The sequence below is a fragment of the Myotis davidii genome, unplaced genomic scaffold (genome assembly GCF_000327345.1).
Source record: "Myotis davidii unplaced genomic scaffold, ASM32734v1 scaffold151, whole genome shotgun sequence".
Lineage (NCBI taxonomy): Eukaryota > Metazoa > Chordata > Mammalia > Chiroptera > Vespertilionidae > Myotis > Myotis davidii.
The window spans coordinates 116109-126084 of NW_006285248.1; the positions used below are offsets into that span (position 1 = coordinate 116109).

The following is a 9976-nucleotide window of genomic DNA, read 5'->3' on the forward strand; positions in this document are numbered from 1 at the left end:
TTTGTTGTAGCTGCTTGCATCTTCACAGCTAAAACTGAGGTCCTGAGATCTTTCACATGCTTTCTATAACTAGTCATGTCTGTAATTCAGAAAAGTTGAGTCATTTTATATTGATATATTGAACCAACAGAAGGAAAATAAACTAGAAGAACCAAGAGACAGAGAAGTGTAAGGAAGAAATAAAAGGAGGGAGAGAAAAAGTTTTTTTGAAGAAAGTAGGAAGAAGAAAAAAGAAAAGCACAGCTGAACGGAGGAGAGCACTCTAAAAAGAATACAAATCTAGCCTCTGATATATAGTTTTTCACTAATGTGTAGCCAGAAGTTTTCTAAAATGAATTACGAAGTAGTTTAAGAAAAGTACAAAAGGAGTATTAAAATCCAAACCATACTTGTATGCTTTATGTGTCCTGCTCTAGTCTGCCCTCTCCCCACTCCACACCCCCCATACCCTTCATCCATATTGCTATGTATGGAGCACCTTTAGCAAAAGGACCATCACAGTGATTCTGCAAAGCTAACAAAGAAGCCAACAGGAACCAGAAACAGATGTTTAGGCCTTTGTTCATTCTTGGCTCCCTATTCTAGTGGTGACTCAATACTACTTCTTGCTCCTGCTTCTACCACTTTCAGTGTGTCTCAAGTTTAAAACACACAAGATGGAATAAGACTAATTTAGCTGGTCATCATCAAAGGTATTAAGATATCCCTAAAAGGAAGAATTTTCCTAACACATCCTTTCATACGCCAATAGCCAGTTAGTGATTGCCTTTTGTCAGGTCCTGCTGGGATTGGGGTATTTGGGACATGGTACAGAACACGTGTGCAAGGACTATGCCACAGCATGGAGTCTGGCACATGAGAACTTAGGAGGCTCTTACTGTGTAGCACTTGAGAGTTAATTCCTCTCTATCCTAGATTCAGATTTGAGGTTGTTTCCCTCTCCTCACTGCCATCTCCTTTATTCCTAGAGCAGCCGTGGGCAAACTACGGCCCGCGGGCCGGATCCGCCCGTCCGCGGGCCGGATCCCGCCCGTTTGAAAAGAAAAAAACTAAAAAAAAAAAAAAAAAAAAAAGACCGTACCCTTTTATGTAATGATGTTTACTTTGAATTTATATTAGTTCACACAAACACTCCATCCATGCTTTTGTTCCGGCCTTCCGGTCCAGTTTAAGAACCCATTGTGGCCCTCGAGTCAAAAAGTTTGCCCACCCCTGTCCAAGAGTGTCCTCTTTTCCCACTCTTCCTTCCCTGATTTTCCTCCCTGAGTTCTTTTACTGTACCTCCTTCCTTTTTGAGATTGCATGCATGGACTGACATTTCACTCTACAATTTCTACCTGTTCTAAAATACTCCACACAATCTAACCAATTCAAACATATACTCTACTTCTGATACACCCCTATGGAATTTTCATCTTCAGGATAAAATATAAACTAATGAATTAAAACGTAATGCCTTATTCATCTGCTCTGTCCTGTTATTTCCTAATCTAGTAATTCCATCTAAGGGTAGCTGGCAGACCAATATCATTTGTAGGACTCTTAAAAAGAACATATCTCTATCCTACAGTCCCCATTCCTAGCTAAGTTTCCTGTGCAGTTCATGTATAAAATGCACTAGCTTTGCTTTTACCAATCTTCCCCCAAGCTCTTGCATATCTTTATAACTCACTGTTCTCAGTTCCTTATGCAATAGCAGTCTTCTACTTTAAAAATCTCAAACTAGGGCTAAGCAATATAGAAATATGGGATTTTTTGGTGAAAGAATTTCAGGAGCTTTTATTCTGGTGCCTCAGTTTACAAAATATAGTGACTAGGGCATCAAGAAAACAGCCCAAAGGTTTGAGTTTAGCATTAATTTACAGAAAACCAAAGGGTTTATAGAAACAACTAAACTATGAATGGAAATCATTTTAAGTACTATGAAATGAACAAGAAAGTTATTTCTTTTTTCCCGGATGCTCTACCTTTATACTTGAGGGGTACAATATATATAAGAAAAAGCCACTGATTTAAAAATAATCAGTTCTGCCCAGCCGGTGTGGCTCAGCAGTTGAGCGTCAACCTACGAATCAGGAGGTCACGGTTTGATTCCTGGTCAGGGCACATGCCTGGGTTGTAGGCTTGATTCCCAGTAGGGGGTGTGCAGGAGGCAGCTGATCAATGATTCTCTCTCATCATTGATGTTTCTTTCTCTCCCTTCCTCTCTTATATCAATAAAAATATATATTTTTTAATTTTTAGGAAAAAAAGTTCTGGATTTAGTTCAAATAGCACTTGCTAATTTGCTCTGACTTCAGTGAAGTCACTTGACTATTCTGAGTCTCAACTGTCTCATGGTATACAGATGTACTGCTATAGTTTACTGGAATAAGGTGAGGATCAGTGGGGGCACTCATGCATTCATTCATCACTGAGTATAACTACTAAAATAAGTACCAGGTATTGTGCTGGTCATGGAAATGAGCATTGCTTTCTTTAAATAGATCATCAACTCCTTGAGAACAGTCCAGTATACAAATACTATACACACCATTAGGAGGTCTGAAAAGTGCTATGGCATTCAGAAAATAACTTCTAGGTGGTAAGGGGAAAATCAGGAAAGGTAGCTGTTGAGCTAGGCCTAGAAAAAAAAATGTAGAATATAGAACAAAGGTAGGAGGAGCAAGGATGTGTTCAGGGAATGTTGAATAGTACAGACGTCAGACACATAGAATATATAAAAGTTTTCTAGTCAGGAGTTGTGTATTAAGCTGTAATGGGATAAGGTGGTCCATATGTAATATGTAACATGAAGCAAAGTATGGAGACCAGGTGTCCGGATACTGGTCAAGAGACTAATGCAGTGAGGTCCAAGTGATAATGTGATCCCAAAGTATACAAAATGCAGTTCATTACTACTGGTAAGCCCTGTCTCCATAACACATTTTAAGCTTCTTAACTGTAAGAATCTTACCATTCTTTTGCATAAAACTTATGTTCTACAATGATGTCATATGTCCTGTACAACCTAAGGAATACCTAGTACAGTGCCGTTCTACTACCTTAGAATACGTACCTCTTCAGCTGGAAGGGCAACATACTCGGTCTGTAGAGGTCTTGGGACTGAGAGGCCAGGTCCTGGCAGAGACACATTTGACAGGCGCCTCTTTCTAACTCCACTACAGTTATTTGGAATCTTGAAGGCACAACGTTTATGATAATTTAATCCACAGCCTAAATATATTTTAAAAGGTTAAAAAAAAAATTAAGAACCCAGACAACAGGCTAAATGGAAGCTAACAAATTCAAAAACAGGAAATGTGTAAGAAGGTTTATTTAGAAAGATCAAGTTATTAGAATGGTAGTTCTTGAACTGTGGCCTCCAAGTATGGCATCACCTGAGAATTTATTAAAAATGTAAATCAGCAAGCTCTACCCTAGACCTACTGAATCAGAAGCTAACAAATCAGTCCTTGAGGTGATTCTGAAGCATGGTAAACTTTGAGAATTACCGGCTTAAAGCACTTCAACAAATTGTGGCCTGTGTACCAAATTCTTCCCAGGACATTTGAAAATTATATGAAATTCAAATTTCAGTGTTCATGAAGAATTTTATTGGAACACAGCAATATAACATGCTCAATTTTCTTTCACACTATAACAGCAGAGTTAAGTAGTTTCGAGAACATATGGCCAGCAAACCTTAAAATATTTACTCTGGCCCTTTACAAAACAATTTCATTGATCCTTCACCTTAGAGCAGTGGTTCTCAACCTTAGCTGCACATTAGAATCACCTGGGAATCTTTTTAAAATCCTGATTTCTGGGCCTCACCCTCCGGAAATTCTGTTTCTTTGTTACTAATGTTGTGGCCCCACCCCATAACAAAGAAACAGAATTTCCGGAGAATGAGGCCCAGAAATCAGAATTTGAAAAAGACTCCCAGGTGATTCTAATGTGCAGCCTAGGTTGAGAACCACTGCCTTAGAGTTTTTTAAACAGAAATCTGCACCTCATCCTATTCCCTAGCAATTCTAATTTATAGCAACTTTGTTGTTGCATGTAAAACAATGTTTTAAGAAGAGAATAAGGAAGTTAATATCATTTAGCCACTACTTAGTGCCAAGAATTTTACCCATATTACCTCATTTAACTATTCACTCTTGATGAAACCAGTCGAGTAGAATACATTTTACAGACAGAGAAATGATCCTGAGAGGTTTATTAAGTTGCCCAAGAATATGACCCAGTAAGTGGCAAAGGAAAAACCAAAGTCTAGATCTCTCCAATTCTAAACCTGGGTTACTACCTAGTCACCAACTAATTATCTTATTCTTTCCTTGATGATTAGAGAATGCAAATGTGAAATCCTATTTCAAATGATACAACATTTAGAACACATACCTTCACATTTCAGACCCTGACGTACCAGTCCCCAGAGCATCTCGCCACAATAATCACAAAAAGTAGGAGCTTTGTAAGAATGTACATAGAGAGTATGTGGACGAATCTGGAAGTCTTCTACTGTGGCCAAAGCTTTTAAAAAAGAAAAATATTAAATAAACCTTATTATACTTGCTATGAGCTTAGGAATGTTGGTCATGTTCATTTATGATGAAGTACAGAATAATTTTTTCTCTGAAAGTTTCATCTGACCATAAAAATAAAGTATTTTTAGCATTTAATATTGTGGTTTTTTAAACTCTATTTTAGGAAGTTCATCAGCTTCAGTTAATTTCAACTCCTAAAGCAGGTCCTATAGGTAGATATTTTGACCACCAAAAGCCTTTTCTCAAAGTGACAAGACTGGATTTTAAGCAGTTGTTAGGTCTATTTTAGCCAATTAGAAACAGTCTAACTTATAATACACCGAGAAATAGAATGCTAAAATAAAACCAACCAACCAAACAAATAAATAAATAAATTTGTGGAACCTGACCTCAATTTATAGCAATGTTCCTGTGAGAAATGTACTCAGTTCTAACTTAAGTTCTCAGGATATGCTCCTTGTCTGTTCTCCATGGTCCTAAGTGGTTAACAAAGAGTCTCCTTTCCCCTCTATAAGCAAATGAACAGTAGACACATCTGCCAGTAGACATCATCTCACCTACACCTGCAAGTCATTAGTATCGACAGTGGCCTGATGAAGGGCTGGATGTGAACATGACCTCCAGGGAGGACAGGGAATAAAGCTCCTCCAAAGCGAAGAGGAAGACAAGGACTAAGCAGTGTACAGATGACTGGGTTGTGGTACAGCAGATGAATGATAAATGTAGGTACTAGATGAACTGGAAGGATCAGGGACTAATAAGGAAAGGTGAAGCTCAGAGAGGATCTCAAAAACAGGCTGCAAAAATGAGCTTGAAAAGAGGAAAAACTGGTGGCAGGACTCTGGACTCTTGGCTGGCTTTCCTTTCTTTCCTTCTCTTCCTTCTCCATCTCTTCCTTCCGTCTCTTCCTTTCATGCTTTTCCTCTCTCCCTCCCTCAGTCCCTGCCAAACAAGGAGTTTTGCAAGCCTACCATATGCATTCTTTGTTCCTTTACACTCCTCACTAACAATCCTGCCCATCTGTTATTGGATGAGATCTGAAATCACAGGAGCTAAGAAACAATGAATGGCAAGAATGGGTGAAAGAGGGAAAGAAGAGATGGATGAAAGAGGGAAAATGTCCACTGAGAACAAGGAAAGGAGCATTATTTAAATCATGGAAACACCCAGCATTGCAGCTGCCTCTTCCACATCTTCATTACTTCTCTTATTTTCTTTTCTGAACCCCAATTCTTTTCTTTTATACTCTTTACAAAAATGGGAAAAGGGGAACAGAATTTTAGTGTAATTACTTTATTTCTTTGGCTCAAAGAAGAGTATATTTCTCTTCTACTTCAATTGATAACCCCCTTAGCTTGGTAACACTCAAGTAATTCAGGGCTTATTTTCCTAGTTTCTCATCTGTGATACAATCTTTCTGAAAGTAAAAATTATGTGGTAATCATTACTGAAAGAAATAAGCAACTATAGTGCAAAGACAAAGTATAATGGAGCACAGCATTTAGCTGGGAAAAAAGGGGGGAGAGGGAACAAAATAAAAGCTATTTACTTACCTGAAAGAACAACTTCTACTAGGTCTCCTTCATGTATTTCATCTGCTGAGGTAATCAGCTGCAAAATATTTTCTGAGTTCAGGTCATGGCGAAAGAGAAGAATTTTGTCATACATGCCAAAGAATCCACACTCTGGAAACTGCAGGAAAATAGTCTTATATCAGTATACACATAGCTATCTGCTTTTATAAGTAAATGTCTCAATCTTATGAAAGAATTTTAAATGTAGTTTTTAGCCTAACACTATCTATTTGCTAACAGTTCTACTAACATCTACAAGACTGATCATGTACTTAAGCATCCTGGTTAACTTTCAAGTTCAAAATAGAAAAGCAAACAAATATAATTACTGATTATCTTAAAACACACGTATCTTAGAAATATAGGATTTCTTCATTCAGTTACTGATGGAGAATATAAGTTTGAACTTTTGCTATTCTATCTTAGATAGCCAGAAACATAAGCAGTCTTTCTTGCACTCTAGAAATGAACTTCCTTTATGGTTAGATACTAGCCACATGCAGTTACTTAAATTCAATTAAAATCAATAAAATTAGAAATTTAGTTCCGCAGTCACTCTAGCCCAGGCAGTCACTCTAGCCCAGCTGTGGGCAAACTACAGCCCGCGGGCCGGATCCGGCCCGTTTGAAATGAATAAAACTATTGAAAAAAAAGACCGTACCCTTTTATGTAATGATGTTTACTTTGAATTTATATTAGTTCACACAAACACTCCATCCATGCTTTTGTTCCGACCCTCCGGTCCAGTTTAAGAACCCATTGTGGCCCTCGAGTCAAAAAGTTTGCCCATCCCTGCTCTAGCCACACTTCATGTGCCCAATAGCCACCTTAGCTACTGGCTACCATTTTGAACAGTGCAGATATAGAACACTTCCATCATCATAGTAAATTGAATAGTGCTGGTAGATCAACAATTCCCAAACACAGTCACAAAGTTCCAAAAATCCAGTATTTTTTCTATATGCATATATAGACTCTAGCATTTACCCAATATTTTCTTTCATCTATTCACTGTAATTACAAATACATGATTCATTATGGTATCTTTAAAATCAAAATAACTTTTGGTCATAGCAGGAGACTTACAGATCTGTTTATATCTGCCCTAAGCATATTATTTCAATGCGTCTACACTTTGTGACTACAGTGCTTTGATACTTTGGGGTTTAGTAAACCAAGGACTAAAATATAAAAGTATGTGTTCTAAATGTTTTTGTAGTTAGTAAAATTATTTAAGAGAAAATTTTAAGTGCTTATTTTACAAAATAACTGTGTTTAAATTTTAATTCAATTAAAAAAAAGAGACCATTTGCCTTGGGAAATGCTGCTCTAGATATTTCAGATTTCTTCAGTTAATCTTACAATTGTATGCTCTCATTTTGGCTCCTCATGAAATAGTCTTTAGTAAGCTACATAGTATGCCACTGGCCTGCACTGAATGGCCTGAAATGTGTTCCACTATCACTGCACTCAGTGCAGGGATGTTGCTGAGAATATGGTTCATCTACTTGATATGACAATTTTTCTTTGTGAGGACCAATAAAAGAAATTCCTCTGGTTGGTTTTATAATATGAACAATCTGATCATGTAACTAATCATGTTTTGTTTACTTTGCCCATAGCAAAAGCAAAGCCAAGTCTGTGGCCCACTTCTAGCATCCAGCTAGGCTGGATTCTATGGTATGTGTTTTAGGTAGAGATACCAACCTAGCTTCATCTTAGTTTCTAACCTTAATTTTCTCATTAAAAATTCTTGTATATATTTCCAAAAAAGGTGTCAAATTTTTGAATAAGTTAAATTTTAAAAATTTGAAAACAATGACTTAATTAGGAACTGAAGGGTTTACTTGTATTTTTTAAAACCTGTGTAAACAATAGAAAATACAGAATTACAATTTTTATAGCACTAATTATTTTTCCAATTATTTGTCTTACCATTAATATTTATAAAACTCCATAATATGCTTTAAACATATATTTAACGCTATAAAAATTTTTAATGGAAAAGAATGAAAAGAGAATCAAAAAATTTTTCATTAAATGATTTTAAAATTAAAATTTTATTAAATTTTTATTAAGTTCTACACCATCTAATGGAGTATAAAAACATCCCTGTAACTTGGTTGCGACAATTCTCAAGCATTAGTAAGAAAGAATTCCAGCCCAGCCAGCGTGGCTCAGTGGCTGAGGATGACCTATGAACCAGGAGGCCACAGTTTGATTCCCGGTCTGGGCACGATCCCCAATGTGGAGCATGCAGGAAGGAACCAATCAATGATGTTTCTATCTCATTGATGTTTCTATCTCTCCATCCATCTCCCCTCCTCTCTAACATCAATAAAAATGTATTTTCAAAAAAGAAAGGATTCCACATTCCATCATTATAAAAATAAAATCTCTAAAAATATTTGTATGAATAAAACTCATTTTAAAAATTCTCATTTTGCACATGGACCTGTGGTTTATACAGATAAAATAGTCCTTGTCTTCCAGAAACTTACAATGTACTAATAGGAAGACTAAAATAAACACAAACATACAACATGATAAGGGAAATATTAAACATGAAAAATGAACAAAATTCTAGAAGACGGGGTAAAGAACTTTAATTGGGAAGGTGGAATACCACTTTAATAGTGATATTTAAGTAGAATCATAACAAAAAGAGAAACAGGGTTTCCATGGAGAAAAAGTGAAAGTGCAAGTACAAGGTTAACTGGGAGAAGGTAAGTGGCTCAGTTGGTTGGAGTGCAGTCATGTACATCAAAAGGCGTGCATAAAGGGTTATGGGTTCAATTCCCAGTCAGGGCATATACCTAGGTGGTGGTGAGGTCGAGGGGGGGGGGTCAACCCCTCGTCAGGCTGCGTATGGAAGGCAACCGATTGATGTGTCTCTCTCACATCGATGTTTCTCTCTGTCTCTCCCTCTCCCTCTCCCTCCCACTCCCTCTAAAAGTCAATGGAGTCAAAACCGGTTTGGCTCGGTGGGTAGAGCGTCCGCCTGTGGACTGAAAGGTCCCCGGTTCAATTCCGGTCAAGGGCATGTACCTGGGTTGCGTGCTCATCCCCAGTAGGAGATGTGCAGGAGGCAGCTGGTCGATGTTTCTCTCTCATCGATTATTTCACAGACCTAGAACTCCAAAAATTCATCTGGAATATAAAAAGACCCTGAATAGCCGCAGCAACCCTGAGAAAGAGGAACAAAGTTGGAGGGATCACAATACCAGATATCAAGCTATATTACAAAGCCATTGTTCTCAAAACTGCCTGGTACTAGCACAAGAACAGACATATAGACCAATGGAACAAAAGAAGAAACCCAGAAACTGACCTAAACCATTATGCTCAATTAATATTTGGCAAGTGCATACAATGGAGTCAAGAAAGTCTCTTCAATAAATGGTGTTGGGGGGAAATAGGACAGATACATGCAAAAAAAATGAAACTAGACTACCAACTTACACCATACACAAAAATAAACTCAAAATGGATAAAGGACTTAAACGTAAGATAGGAAACTACAAAAATCTTAGAAGGATCCATAGGCAGCAAAATATCAGACATGCCGTAGCAATACCTGTTGGGGTCTAACCCCAGCAGGTCCAGGAGTTCCCAAAGGTATGGACGGAGTCACCGAAGAAGGAATGACACGGAGGCAGCGTTCAGTCGATCACCATTGCCAGGTTCTCTAGCCAGGTTCTCCAGCTAAGTTCTGTGTTTATTGTCTTGTTATATCTGTATTTATACCAGTTGATTTTAATCTTATCAATTCTATTCCAAAGGTTAGAGCGTTTCTTATCTCCATTCCAAGGTTACTCCATTGTTCTATCAAGCTACAAGGAAGTAACTGAAGGAGATTAAGTAAAGGTT

The 9976-nt window shown here is 37.6% G+C and overlaps 1 protein-coding gene across 1 annotated transcript in view; it reads right to left on the reverse strand.

Moving 5' to 3' along the window:
• Window positions 1-9976, reverse strand: part of PRKD3 (protein kinase D3) — a gene marked incomplete at its 5' end in the record, with an annotated part of 42717 nt that overhangs the window by 23944 nt on the left and 8797 nt on the right. Inside the window, 3 exons of the mRNA XM_006755906.2 lie at window positions 3059-3216; window positions 4387-4518; window positions 6086-6224. Coding sequence (XP_006755969.2) covers window positions 3059-3216; window positions 4387-4518; window positions 6086-6224 — 429 coding nt within the window. The remainder of the gene's footprint in view (window positions 1-3058; window positions 3217-4386; window positions 4519-6085; window positions 6225-9976) is intronic.